At 36.3% G+C, this 15658-nt stretch overlaps 1 protein-coding gene across 2 annotated transcripts in view; it reads right to left on the bottom strand.

Moving 5' to 3' along the window:
* Positions 1 to 3716: 3716 nt before the first annotated feature.
* Positions 3717 to 15658, bottom strand: part of LOC117318056 (LIM/homeobox protein Lhx9-like) — a 51428-nt gene continuing 39486 nt past the window's right edge. For both annotated transcript variants that reach the window (XM_033873068.1, XM_033873061.1), the window contains exons 4-5: positions 8825 to 9042; positions 3717 to 6905 (exon numbers count right to left, since the gene is read on the bottom strand). In XM_033873068.1, the coding sequence (XP_033728959.1) occupies positions 6609 to 6905; positions 8825 to 9042 (515 nt within the window). In that variant the 3' untranslated portion in view covers positions 3717 to 6608. The remainder of the gene's footprint in view (positions 6906 to 8824; positions 9043 to 15658) is intronic.

A 15658-nucleotide genomic window follows, 5' to 3' on the forward strand; every position in this document is an offset into this window, starting at 1 on the left:
AGACATGCTGTTTAATGAAGGTTTTATGGTGGACGTCAAAATCTAATTTGGAAACATTTTTGACTTTCTTGTTCGATTTGAAGTTGGACTGTTCATTTACCTTACTTGTGTTTCCGTTGTCAGCATGACCTAGAGACCTAGTGACCTAGATTGGCATGGCGGGTGTCGTCCTGACCTAGATTTGTATGGCGAGTGTCGTCGTGACCTAGATTTGTATGGCGATTGTTGAAGATTTGACCTAGGTTTGTATGGCGAGTGTTGTCGTGACCTAGATTTGTATGGCGGGTGTCGTCGTGACCTAGATTTGTATGACGAGTGTCGCCGTGACCTAGATTTGTATGGCGGGTGTAGTCGTCGTGACCTAGATTTGTATGGCGGGTGTCGCCGTGACCTAGATTTGTATGGCGAGTGTTGTAGATGCAGCAGAAGACGCTTACCCTTCCGGAATACATTGTCTTATTCTCGTTGTATTTTTATTATAGTGTCTTGTTTATATTTCGCCATTTGCTGCTATTATTTATTTACAGTTAAACTGCATCTCGAACTCTGATCCCCCGAAGACCCTGCTTAACTCAAAGTAAAAATTCTATATAAAGTATACACGTTAACCTCGAATAATTCAGACATTTCTCACGACCCCAACTGATATCGAGATAATGAGGGTCGAATGAATTTATTTATTTATTTATTTATCTATGACACCTGGTTTAGTTGGTACTTTATTCGTACGCATGGATTGTCTTTGATGCATTATAAATATCGTCATTGTTAAATCGAGTTACCGAACCAAAGACATTGCTATATCAGTGCATTCGGTACAAAATGTTATTAATTTCATTGCTGTGTACTCGTTAAGAAAATGTGCACGCATGTTTAGCTCTGGGTTCTGGAAGCTTGAGACAAACTATAGCTTTCCCATTTTCAATACAAAACCCAGTTTTTAGTTCCGGTATAAGGCATTAACAATTCGCCGTATGTTGTCCCAGACACAACAGAACTTACGTTTACAATTGAACTGATGTTGTCGTTAGTCAGTCTGGATGTTAAAATATCCTATAAATATATGTATATAATATTCCCATACACGACAGATCTCGTACTCTTGATTCCCATGAACACACACACATATATATATATTAGTTCCTAGACATACAGACCTCGTATTGACAGTTAAACTGATGTTGTCTCTAGGTCGGTCATATATAATACAAGTATGTGGTATTACTCAAATAATACGTGTTAACACTTTGCATTACTGAATTTCGTTGAAACGTTCTTTGAATTTGTAAGTTTCCCATGCAAACATTCAACAAAGTATGTATGATATCAAACCAAGGGATATTCAATATGAGAATCCTCTTTGATACACGGTATATACAGAGAACCTTTCATCCCTGTGTCCGACCATATCTGTACTAATGGCTACTTCTATTGTTGATCAACACAAAGCTACAGAGGAGAAAATTAATCTGTTCTAGATGGAACCTGAAACATGTATAAAATTCCTGTATATCGCCGTACATAAACTATCCAGTGTGCGATTTACGCACGTGCTGTAAGTATACCGATACGGTGCACGTGCTGCGTATTACCGTTATGATGTACCAATGTCATAGATCAGAAACAAAAGCTCGATGTTTGTGATTTGTGCCGTGGTAACTCCCCGGACATTCTGACATTTTGAGGAGATATATGTCCGATGTGGGAGTTGAGAAGTCTCCCATTTCTGCCGATCAATGTTTGTTGGCACCAAACCCATGGGCACGGCACCACACAATACCGGGGCCGGATAATTAGAGGTTTGGTCGAGCACTCGCCTATCTACCAGGCTTTCATCAATGAGGTCTGCGCCGGGTGATAAAATCCCGGTACGCCGACAGTGTTTATTCCTACCTGTTTCTATTTTTTGGAGTACATATACCTATCCATCCAAATAAAATCAACTTGTGGTATTTTAACCGATGATATTAACCAATGTACTTTATCGGGAGACACAAACAGCATCAAGAATCCACCAATTGCTTTAGGCAGTTGTGTTTTTTGTTTTTTAGGCGAGATTGGATTCAAAATTCATTATAGTTGGTACTCAAACTTTGAATGAACCCAAAAGGAAAGGTCCGGGACTAAAATAACTACGGTTTTGGTTTAATCGCCAGACAAGGAAAAGCAAAACAAAAAATAGCAATCTTTAGCAAAATAAGACCTCGGTCCCTTGGTAATTCTCGGCTCCGACCCCGCTGTTTTGGCGTTACCTCGGTGCCTTTTGTATTTCTCGGGTCCGACCCCGCTGTTTTGGCGTTACCTCGGTGCCTTTTGTATTTCTCGGGTCCGACCCTGCTGTTTTGGTGTGTCCTCAGTCCCTTGGTCTTTCTCGGGTCCGACCCTCTTGTTTTGGTGTGCCCTGGGTTCCTTGGTATTCCTCTTCTGCGACCCTCTTGTTTTGGTGTGCTCTGGGTTCATTGGTATTCCTCGGCTCCGGCCCTGCTGTTTTCGTTTCTTTTCAATTCCTTTGGTTGGTTCTTCGTATTGAATTTGTGTTTATATGTCCAGCCTGATTTTTTAGCTGTCAATGAAGAAATGATGTATGGTTATGAGTTCACTGACATTGTACCTCTGTTCATATATGTACGCGATACCAATTAGCGCTAATGTGAATATTGATTTGTGCTTGTAGGTTCATGGTAGACATACACATACTTTTGTACTTATATTACCTTGAAGATATAATGCTATACTGATGTAAGAGGAGTGGGAAAATGCAGGACCAGGCCGGGGTTCGAACCCGGGACCTCCGAACGCTAGCCGAATGCTCTACCAATTGATCTATCTGGTCGCCGATGTTCGATCCGGCCAGTTCCGCTACACCGTGATGTTAATATGCAGCATAAATGTCAAGTTCTTTGTGTCTAAAATATATCTGTACGCATATGAATATAGTATTGGGCCGTAGGTATAATCATTTCAGTGTAAATACAGCACTAAACTATAAACATTTGTATTGAAATGCAAATCTATTGTGATATTATGATATGTGTGTACACAATATAACCGTACGCTTGTAAAAAATGTAATTGTATGCGTATACATATGTATATATGTAAATGTATCGGTATAAATATATATGTGTGTAAATATATAAATGCATCGGTAAAAATATATATGTGTGTAAATATATAATTTGTATGTGTGTAGATATACAATGTTATGCGTGCAAAAGTACAATTGTATGCGTAAAATATATAATTGTATGTGTGTAAAATATAATTTGTATGAGTATGAATATTGTATGTACATAATGTATGTAAATATATAATTTGTATATATGTAAATATACAATTTTATGCGTGTAAAAATACAATTGTATACGTGTGAATATATATAATTGTACGCGTGTAAATATGTAATTGTATGAGTATAAATAAATAATTGTATGCATGTAAAAAATAATATATGAGAATAAATATATAATTAGTACGTGTGTAAATATAAAATTTTATGCGTGCAAAAATACAATTGTTTGCGTGTAAATATATGATTGTATACGTGTAGAGATATAATTGTATGCGTGTAAATATATAAATGTATGTGTGTTAATATATAATTGTATGGTTGTAAACAGTGCGTTATGATGTTATTAGAATAGGCCAATCAATGTTAAATTGAACACTTAAGTAGGTCTGGGTTACTGCGACAAATACTAACAACAAAATCAGGGATATACATCAACTGTAGTAGTATTACATACAGATACTTTAATCAATAAACAACAATGTAATATGTAAAACAAAATATTTAAAAACCGAACGAGTGACGTCATTTCCGGTTCTATGTTAAACAGTTGTATAAAATTACGATAATGAGATGTAATTATAAAACTAGAGCATTACAAAGAAAATCGGATCAGGGGTATACAACATGGGATTCATAAATAAAATCTGGGAGTCTTTTCATAGGAAATTTCACCATAAAAGACCCGGACAAGTACAAAACGTGACGACTTCAACGTCTGTGACATTAAGCACATGACAAACACACGAAAACGCACCTCCTTTATCATCACTATGTAACTTCTTTATTTTTACCTAATTTAGAGTAAATTACTTTGATCCGTATTTTATTGAATTTCCCTCCGTCTATTTGGTCGCAAAATGTACCTCGATATTTTCATCGTAACTGATCTCTTCATTAATTCATCAGCAATTAACGCTAAATGTTCGCAACTGAGTATAATTAATTATTATGAGTATAATTAATTATTATGAGAATAATTCATTGATAGGTCGTGGCTTTACCGTATTTTCCATGTGTGGGAACTGTAAATCTTAAATTCATCCTTTATTGTCGCTGTGTTTTTTGCCTTATATCTGATTCTTATAATTTTTGAAACTAGGAATTAATTTTTCCGTTTGAATATTGTAATTAGTTGCGGAATGAATGTATCCGTTTGGATATTGTAATTGGTTGTGGAATTGATTTATCCGATTATATTTTTCAATTAGTTGTGGAATTGATTTATCCGTTTGTATATTGTAACTGGTTGTGGAATTAATTTATCCGTTTGGATATTGTAATAAGTTGTGGAATTAATTTATCCGTTTGTATATTGTAACTGGTTGTGGAATTAATTAATCCGTTTGGATATTGTAATAAGTTGTGGAATTGATTTAGATGTTTAGATGTTTGGATATTGTAACTGGTTTTGGAATTACTTTACCTGTATTCGATATTGTTTCGTTGTAGAATTAATTTTTGCATTGAGATATTGTAATTGGTTGTGGAATTGATTTATCAGATTGTATTTTTCAATTACTTGTGGAATTGATTTATCCGTTTGGATATTGTTGAATTAATTTACACAAAATGGTTGTAGAATTAATTTATCTATTTTGATACTGTAATTGGTTGTGGCATTAATTAATCTGTATTCATTATTCTAACTGATTGTTGAATAAATTTATCTGTATCTAATATTGTAATTAGTGTGGAATTGAATTTTCCGTTTGGATATTGGTATTGGTAGTGGAATTAATTTATCCGTTTCAATATTGTAATTGGTTTTGGAATTAATTTATCTGTAATCGGTATTATAACTGGTCGTGGAATAAATTTAACTGTAATCAATATTCTAACTGTTGAAGGGCCTTTTTTTCATAATTAATATTCTATCTTATTGTGGGATTAATTTGAATTAGCGGTCATCGTTGTATAATTGGTGTGTATTTCATTTATCCATAAATCGTTGTCGTTACCCGGAATTTTATGTCATAGATTGTAACTTGATCTAAAATTATTTCTTTATAATTTATTCTACAAGATAATTCACAAAACAGATTAATAATGTACAATATTTGTTTCTGTTATTTTTATGAGATGTGGAATTAATTTACCTGTACTCGTTTATGAGATATGGAATTAATTTACCTGTACTCGTTAATGAGGTATGGAATTACTTTTACTCGTTCGTATTTGAATGACGACTACGTTTAAGACAGGGTATGTCATTTCCTTACCGGATACAGAGTATGAGACGAAGGTATCACACCATCAGTGATCATTAACATACTCATATTTCGACATTTGACGAACACATAAAATATTTCTTTCGTCAGTGTTGGCGCTCTTTCTACTGATATGAGACAGTGGTATCTAGCTACCCAGGGTAAGGGTAAATATCATTTAAAGTATAAAATAAATATCGTTAATGATCAATTCAAACGAATGGTCCACCAGGTGCTGTTCACGGCAAGAATGCCTTCAGAGCATCACAGAGGTATTGGCAGTGTCTACGGAGGATATATTTTATACAGATATCTGTCTGAATAAAAAATCGCACTAAAATATAAGCTGATGATACACGAACTGAACACTCTGATACAGCCGGATCAGACGACATCAACACGTTTTAGTGACTATTATACTAATCCATCGCCAGCCTTGTTCTATATCATCCCTGTGTTGTCATTGGTCAAATCTATTCAGGGTCTAAATATAGAGTCATGCCAAAAGGACACTAAACAGTAGAGAACTGGTAGAGAGTATCACAGACCAATCAGATCGGCTGTTACTATGGGTCTGATGTGAGGTACGAAGTATCATTGGAAACAGAGAAACACAATTGCACACATGATGAAACAAATATCATATACATGAAACAATTAATATCATTTTAGCACTATCACGCCAGTTACAAAGTGGTCCAAAGTATACCAAAGTTTCGGCGAACATATGCCTTGGTATTTCGAGCACTCAAAACCGTTCACTAGAAATCCATACATCTCCGATGATTAATCATCAGCGTGTTCATCTGTAAAACACTGTGAACGATCAACTGCTTGGTCAAAGTTTCTAGAACTCTCCAATGTCTCCTCCTACACCTGATCTAGAGTCAAAAGCACATAGCACAATTCATGTTTAAATAGCGCATCACTTGTTCCACACTAACAGAACGCTAAGAAAATGGTACTGTTCATATCTTGATTAGGGTCCTTTACCGATAAACTAGTTGTGTAGTTGATCAGCTGCTTTGTTGATTCGAGCATGTGACAAACACAAGTTGTTTGCATTCATGGTTATTATGGTATTGAACACACGTAAGTAATGAGAACGGTTTAGCTGATGGAATTAATGGAATTGGTGAACAGGTCAGATAAACTACTGCTGGAGTGATCCGACTCCATATGGCTACTGTGCAGTTCTGATAGGGAGGGCGAGGAACTTATGTCGGACATGGCAGGGGAACCACTGTCGGTCATCTCGGACAGTGCTTGGTTCTCTTTGGATTTCTCGTCCTCGGGACTGTCCCCGGCTTGACTTCCGGCCTGACTTCCGCCACCACCGGAACCAGGTTTGTCGTCTTGTTTGAGTACGTTCCTTCTATACTTTGCTCTAGCATTCTGGAACCAGACCTGTGAAATAGAGAAGGGAATGTATTTAAAAATCGATAAATATATCTTGTAAGAAGTAATCATTAAATCATAGAAAATAAAACTCCATACAAAACATTTTGAATATTTACAAGTAAATATCGATTGTTTCTTTAAAGAAGGTAATAAGATATGGACTTAAAATTGAGTGAAAAGAGACCATGATTGTACTCTCTTCAGCACGTGCAATCTAATGAGAACGTCGATTGGTTGCACGTGCTCTTATGGATGCACCCGCATACGATTTGGCGAACACACACCTCTTTAGAGATGAGGGGACCGCGACAGCAGGTGCGCAGATCGTGGCGTTAGACCCTTAAAGCCAAACTATCATTAACTGTCTAGAGACTGAGATTTCTCCAGGAATGTTCTAGTTCCAGACATTTCATGATCGACGATCGATAAAGTCCCCGAGAAATGTATCAAATGGATGTGTCTACTGGAGAGGCGGTCGTAAGCCTGAGCTCACTAACATAGTAACCAATAGAAAGAGCATGCATCAACAGTAGTATTCTGGTATAGGATATCAAATTCATATGCTATTATTATAAGGTCAGGTGATAGGTACACAACCTTAAATTTATTGCATTTGTCATCGTCCTTTACTCCATTACAATTACAATATTTCCACAGGTACTGAAGCGAAAGTTGATATGGTTTCGTCTTTTTATGGAGACCTATGTAGGTCTGCCTGTCATTTTAGTTTGTCGTCACTTCCTGTTTTATGGAGACCTATGTTAGCCTCCCTGTCGTTTTAGTTTGTCGTCACTTCCTGTTTTATGGAGACCTATGTTAGCCTCCCTGTCGTTTTAGTTTGTCGTCACTTCCTGTTTTATGGAGACCTATGTTGGTCTGCCTGTCGTTTTAGTTTGTCGTCACTTCCTGTTTTATGGAGACCTATGTTAGCCTCCCTGTCGTTTTAGTTTGTCGTCACTTCCTGTTTTATAGAGACCTATGTTGGTCTGCCTGTCGTTTTAGTTTGTCGTCACTTCCTGTTTTATGGAGACCTATGTTGGTCTGCCTGTCGTTTTAGTTTGTCGTCACTTCCTGTTTTATGTTGGGTTTTTTTCGTTTTAGTGTGTTGCCATTTTCTGTTTTTCCTGTTGATCTTAAGAGGTTAATTTGTTTTGGTTGTTAAAACCACATTTTTTGTTTTTTATATTACACCTAGTTTCACTTTGATTTACATCAAACGAAATGTCATATGATTCGCTAATATTCATCAAACGTGTGGAATTAATTTCGTTGGCGGATTACGTGGAACAGTAGGGGGTATACACTGTGTCTATAAGATGAGTTATACCGTACGTTTGTGTTGACAGTACACTAAGGTATAGATCATTGTTTAACAGTATACTAGTTTCAAATTCACACCTCTTATTTTACTTTAAACTTGAAAACATCATAAAGAAAACACAAAAAGACGAGGAAAATCCTAGTTAAAGTTCGTGTAAAAAGCTTAGATCGTGTCAATGCTTGAAACTGAAATATCCTCAAATATTTGATTATCGTATGAGATCCGTATAGACCAAACACTCGTGTTGGTTAGTCTTTGTGTAGCGGTGATATCCCGCCCACACCGGCCATCATCATGTCAGCTTCGGAGCGACACAGGTGTCCAGGTTTGAGGTATCGCTTTCAGGTTTTGTTATTTATATACCGTTGCCGTACTTTTTCCCATGCAGAATATCAACACTTTCACAAGCATGAAGCTACACGGTTTACTTTACCGCCCATGTGCGTTTTCAATAATGCATACAAACTTTTAATTCCGGGAACGTTTCGTTAAACATAGAAATAAATCAGAAATAAAGCAAGGCCATGGAGCCTTCTATAACTCTCTACTTGATGGAAGATTTGACCACACTTGGTTATTCATGTTAGAATGGCGAGACTCGTACCTGGAGCACGCGTTTGGAGAGACCCGTTTTCTGTGCTAGCTGCTTGAGGTCCTTGGCATCTGGATTGTGGTTCAGTCCGAAGTACGACTTCATGGTCCTCAACTGATGATGCTTAAATGACGTTCTTACTCTTTTCTGTCGCGGAGGTGGGTGTGTCCCGTAACCATCTTGTCGCATCATGTCTCCACCGCGTTCGTGTCCATCTCCGGGAACCAATCCTGTAACAATACAGAACAATATATTTAAAAAATAATAAACAAAAAAATAAACAAAAAACAGCAAACTAATGAAGTCGCCACTCAGCTTTGTGTTTTAACATTACCAGGAAACATCATTGTTAACATGCATAACTAGCAGTGTAAAAATGACACTTTTCGCATTTGTGATTTATATTTCAGTAACGGAAATAACTCTTGAAAGAAGTGACAGACATATTAATGCCCCTCTTTCTTGTCTAAGTTACCCAGGGACTGACCACGTGACCACCTCTCTCCTGATTACGACAATGTGATGACAGAAGCGCGTTAATTTGAGCTGGGTTTGTTTATATTGTATTCGGTATTTGTCTATTATTTTCATCAACTTGCATGGACTACCATCGGCTACCAATCGTAAAATAAACACAAAACACTACACGGGCTGTCTAGTTAAGATGAAACGTGGACCGACACTGGACCGCAGCTTGTTTAGTCACAGAGCGTGGTATTAAATGAATGATGATATACTTCCACTTTCATGTCCAAAAATATTCCATGTTGTTTTTACGGCAGACGGAGAAACAATGGACTGTGGTGTAAACAGTCTGTCTATCATATCATCACTAGCGGAGGAATCCGAGAGATCAGGGAGGGCATCACTCAGATCAACCTTCCTTATTTCCGAGGATGATTACGGTTATTTTTCGATGTTATACACACCTGAACGCACGAAAAAAATCTCGCTTCAGTATGATCGTTCTTCCAACAATAGCATATCTCAGCAAGAAACTTACAACGTAATGAGTAAGATATGAGAGGTATACGGCTCATCCCATTGCTTACATGTTAATTCAATTGTAATATTTTATTCTGAGTAATTCCGCAACCACGGAACACTTTAATACTGCCATGCTGTGAGCGTGGTGTGTCGATAACATAGTTTAGCTATGAGATATATCTTACGTTTAAAACCTTCGAACATTTCATCATGTTTCTCAAGTACTGAGTAGGTCGAGTGTCTCTCAAATAATTAAATTCGTTACATTTCTATAAGGTTTCAAAATAGTACTCCAATGTAAACCTTTATTGGGGTAGAACAATATCGGCCATCGCTGCCGTCACCTCACCAAGGGGCGTGTCTATAAACTCCTAGGCGGATTGTACGTCTTAGCGCTATAAGGTTATTGGGGTACGGTTTGGTTAGCTATCTGATCTCCTCGACACCACCTGGCTAATACGACAGAATAAGACTAATAATTTATTGTGTGCTATCTTGGTTGTATTATATGTTGTTTTTTCCCCCTCAATCTGATTGTATTTTTCTAAAATTAAATAAATTATATCGCGCTCAATATAAGTTTAACTGTGATGTATTTGGTGCCTTTTTAACGAGATAAATGTAACATTAAATGTAACAATCATGTTTTAAGACGTACCTGTATCTATTTATGAACGCTTAAGTGTTTAGCTATCTAACGAGTTCTGTTATATTTCTCTTACACCGTTTTGTATATATACTACACGGTCTCGTATTTACCTGTGTATTGTGTTCTGAAACACTTTATGATTTCTTTAATTACATCCAGTACAAGGTTTCGATATACATGTAGATTACATTTTAAAATATCCTAATTTACCTCTATTACAATTTTTAATATATATAATACATTTTATAATATCTATAATTTACCTCTATTACAAGGTTTTGATAAAGATTGCATTTTATAATATCTATAATTTACCTTTATTACAAGGTTTTGATAAAGATTGCATTTTATAATATCTATAATTTACCTTTATTACAATTTTATATGATTTACCTTTATTACAGGGTTTTGATAAAGATTGCATTTTATAATATCTATAATTTACCTTTATTACAAGGTTTTGATAAAGATTGCATTTTATAATATCTATAATTTACCTTTATTACAATGTTTTGATATATATTACATTTAATAATATCTATAATTACCTTTATTACAGCGTTTTAAAGATAGATTACAATACATGATGTAGATATATTTATAGTATACGGCTATTACACCATTTTAATAAAGATTACAATTGATAACGTCAATAATTTACCTTTATTACAAAGCTTTAATAAATTTTAACATGTTTGTCAATACCACTTAACGAATACATTATATATACAACTGTTTTTATGTATTTACATGCTTTCAATATTGATCATATTTTTAAATAACTTATTGATTACATGTATCATGCTACTTCAGAATGTATGTTTATCAGCCTAATCAGATTAAGTTTTTCGTATCATCAGTAATACTGTTTTAATAGGAGGTTTTTAATATGCATTAAATATACATTAAACATTTTCACTGATATTATATTATGCAATATATCTATGACGTTTATTCAATGTGTCTAAATATGTATCTTTTAATCACGCTACAGTATTGACTTTTACAATGACTGATGTTTTATCTACACTATACTGTATTAACCTCGTCGTGTTGTACGTATATTCTGAGTAAATCTGAGCTTCGTTTTACCATGTTTTAATATATTATCTGTTTATAGATAAGGTGATAATGTATGATGTACTATTAAACCAGAAATATATACTGTATTGTAGTGGTATACAGCAGGCCAATGATGTCAAACATATCGGGTATAGATAGAGTACTATATACCACAAACAACTGGTTCCAATTACAATTTTAATAACTTAACCTGGTGTAAGTGGAAATAGGTATTTTATGTACATTAACGTAATACTGTTTTATTAATGTGCTTTCCTGCGCACTAACTAGGTGTAAACGTGTTAGATATCACATGGTTAGTCCTATTTCCTGGAAGGGTTAATACATGTACTAAAAACCTGTTTAGATTCTTTTTAAATAATATCGGTAATAATATGAAAATAAAGTGTGAAATTAGCTATAAATGTTGAGGAGAATCTGACAGGGGGTCTGGTTCTTGTGTGTCGGCTATCATGGTAGCGATGTGGTAAACACGGGGATAGATACAAGCCAGGTCCGGCACCACATACCAAACACACGGCACTCTCACCCATCAACACGCTACATAAATCAACTTTACCTCCTACATCAGATCCAATTAATAGCACACCAGTTCTCGTCAACAACCTACGGTATAGTCCCGTATCAAATAGTAGTATCGAAATGGCCGGTTTCTTATTTGATTATATCATCGTTTGTCTTGAGATCTTATTCTTATCATGTGATATATAAGTGTTTGAAGAGTTACACGATATGATACAAGTTGGCTAACAGAGACTGACGAAAGCTGGATTACTATGCCAAAGTGCGAGCACCCTTTTCCGTGACAGAGAGTTGTTTGAATCTAAAAGCTGGTTAGGTCTCATTGTCCTGTTGAGACAGATCTCTAAGACACCAGACGAACTGTCTATAAAACACTAATACACCCGGCTACTTCCCGAAGTTTCTACAAGGTATTAAGTTTGTAAATTGTTTGTTGCATAACTCCTCTCGTCCTTTCAGAAGTATTTAACTCCAACATGATGTTGTCCTATTCATGTTTCTCATTAACGCTCCATTCCCTCCAGTATATATCTTGTGTGTACTTCTGCCGTGGCAAAATTAACCCAGGTGCAAATATGCCGTATTTTTTGTCAGTCATTTTTGTTCATTCATACCAAATCCAATTCTCCATCAATCAGCGCCTCCATCTTCGTCTCCCCCTCACCTCCGTTACATTGACAGAAGCATGTAGGCTTTACAGGCCGCTCCGCACGATTTGGCACCCTCCGCATCACGACCGTAAATCCGTCGTCCCTTCGCCTCCGTCCCCCTCCCTGGTATATCGTTATTTATGTGAGTTTCGATACCGACTTGATAACGGCAATCTGTATCAGTGAAGCGCGCACCTGTTGTCGCATTTCTGTCATCTGCCAGTTCAACTTCCGCCGGAGTCATCAGGGAAGTTATGACTTTGGTTACCACGACAAATCGGTTTCACTTCCGATCTTACGAGTTATGAGGGGAGGAGGGAAGGGTAATGGGGAGCATGTGCACGTAGGTTGTCGCTGACAAATTCATGGACTGACAGTTTCATCGACTGTGAGGTGTAAAGTATCCCGAGATGACATTTTGACTTTTCGTTGTAGCCTCCATTACATATCCATGGGGCTAGTCCCTGGTGCTGACACGTCACACAAATCGACGTCTCATTATTAGAATTATTAATAGGATATGTGTTCTTGATGTAAATATAATTTATCTTTGGCATACAATAATCCAGCGAGTCAGATTGATAGAAAAGTAAGCTTTTATCAGCGTTAGCGGATGTAACATATCACGAGTAGTATATACTTGCGAAATAGAGTGACGGTTGTAACGACTAGTCGCCGAATATTAAGTTTTATTGAAAATACACGTTTTTCATATTTGTGAAGCTTTTACTACTTTAATAGAAAAGTACGAGGCAATGAAGTGTAAGTAAGTATATATGTATTTTATTGGCCTGGAATAACAAACATACGACTTCCGGACGATCATATTGTAGAACGAAGAGATCCAACGTTTGCGTTATAAGCAGTCGTAACATTTAAAAGTATGAATTTTATCGCCACATATATCCCTCATCAGGTTTGGATTACGTAGTATTGCTAAAAGTTATCTTCAGCTCCCCTCCACAGTCCAGACATCATATATTCATCTTTACAGGGGAAATATAAGAAATTATCGATTTAATGTAAGAAATACTTATACCCCCTGCTTATAAAACCGCTTGTAATAACGTTTGCCACGGTGGACGGTGTGGGGTTTTGATTCAAGTACAAATGAAGCGAGGGTAGAAGTATAATAATGTATATTTGTAATAATGTACATGTGTAGTACTATAATAATGTACGTGTATAATAATGTACGTGTATAATAAGATACACGCATAATAATGTACGTGTATAATAATGTACATGTATAATAAGATACACGCATAATAATGCACATGTATAATCATGTACATGTATAATAAGGTACATAATGTACATCACTTATATGACAGAATTTATGGTCATTCTTTAATTCACGAAACAAATACAATATTCATCTGTTATCCATTAAATCTACTATGTATAATGATATTGTTATTAATGAGTTAAGCGTCGCTACTACGGCCTTTCGGCCTTACAGTGAACGAGACTTAATATATTATCGAGAAAGGCGTAGCTTAGGACCCCTCTTAATGATTATTTAATATTTAAGTCTAAGATCGCTATATCTTACGTAGTATAAGATAGAAATCCTTCCAATGTTGAACATCATATATTATTTCATGTTTTTTTGTGCTGTTGCCGTACAATTGTTTATTATAAAAAATGTTAAATCACGTATCAGTATGTGTTTAAACTATCCATCAGCACTACGTGTATGTTTCGGAATAATTGGGTTTAAAAAGAAGTCATAAAACATCACCAATGACTGGTTAACAAGTAATTCTACCGGACTGTGTAAACATAGGCTAGCTTAGTCCATACTATCGCCAACGACAACTCATCTTCATCTATACTGATGCTGCCGCATTTCCAATCACAACTGATTGGGGATCGATAGCAATATTGATAAGATTATTTTAATGGCTACTGAAGAATGTAATTATTACTCGTTTACATTCTTTATAAATAAATAAAGCTGATTGGGCCGTCAGCATGTATATCCTGTTCGACAACAGGGGGCGTTTTATTCGCTCAAGAGGCTGGAATCCCCCTCCCCATCGCTATACTAGATCCCCCATGAAGATCGGATGATAATTCTTATTGCCCTGTTATCACGTGGTTTTAACAGCCACCATTAATTCTCATCCTCTCTGTCATTTTCACTATAGTTCTAACTTTTCACCAAAAGCAACAGCAGACCTAGGTAGGCAAGGCGGCACACACGAACTGGCTGCCGTCTCTTGTCCTAGGGTTTTCGTTTACTCGTCAAGACATACTGTATGTCTGGGAAAACTGGTAGTGTTCGACCACACACAAAAATGAAGTTATTGAATCGGCTGTGAATAGGCCGTAGGTCGGAACATTGGATCCCGACACTGGTATTTTTTGTGGTTTGAATCTATTCCGTATTTCTCGACATGCCTACCATGTGATACAAATGTCACGTGGTTTTCAAAACTGACATTTTCATGTCTCCGCGTGGGATACTATAAATCACATACTTGTTATCGGGCGCGAAGTCCGAAACAGTGTTCACGCTGGGCGCAGCATTTTTTGTGGCGGATTGACACTAAACATGGTGTGCACCATCGTGCTTACAAATTACTTCGTTGCAGGAACTATCAGCGAAAATAACTGTGATCCATAAAACTGTATTTAGTTATGAATCCCCCTGATAACAACAGAGATTATGATGAGCCTATGTAGAAAACTAGACCATTTATGAGTGTGAAGGGATTTCCCAAAGGAGACCGCGATTGGCTCTAGAATATCGGATTTAGCCTAGGTTCCAACAGAAATCGCGCTGCTGCATGTTGCCACGGATGAGCATTAAATCTTTTGTCACAAAAGGCTGGAAATTAAAATGAGCCGTAAGAAATCGAAAACAAAATGGGAGAATTAAAACAAGATAAAAAGATCAGAGATTAATTATTTGTCTTTAAAGGGTCAAGTTTTATACCAACAATCCGA

The sequence above is a fragment of the Pecten maximus genome, chromosome 2, assembly GCF_902652985.1.
Source record: "Pecten maximus chromosome 2, xPecMax1.1, whole genome shotgun sequence".
NCBI classification, from domain to species: domain Eukaryota; kingdom Metazoa; phylum Mollusca; class Bivalvia; order Pectinida; family Pectinidae; genus Pecten; species Pecten maximus.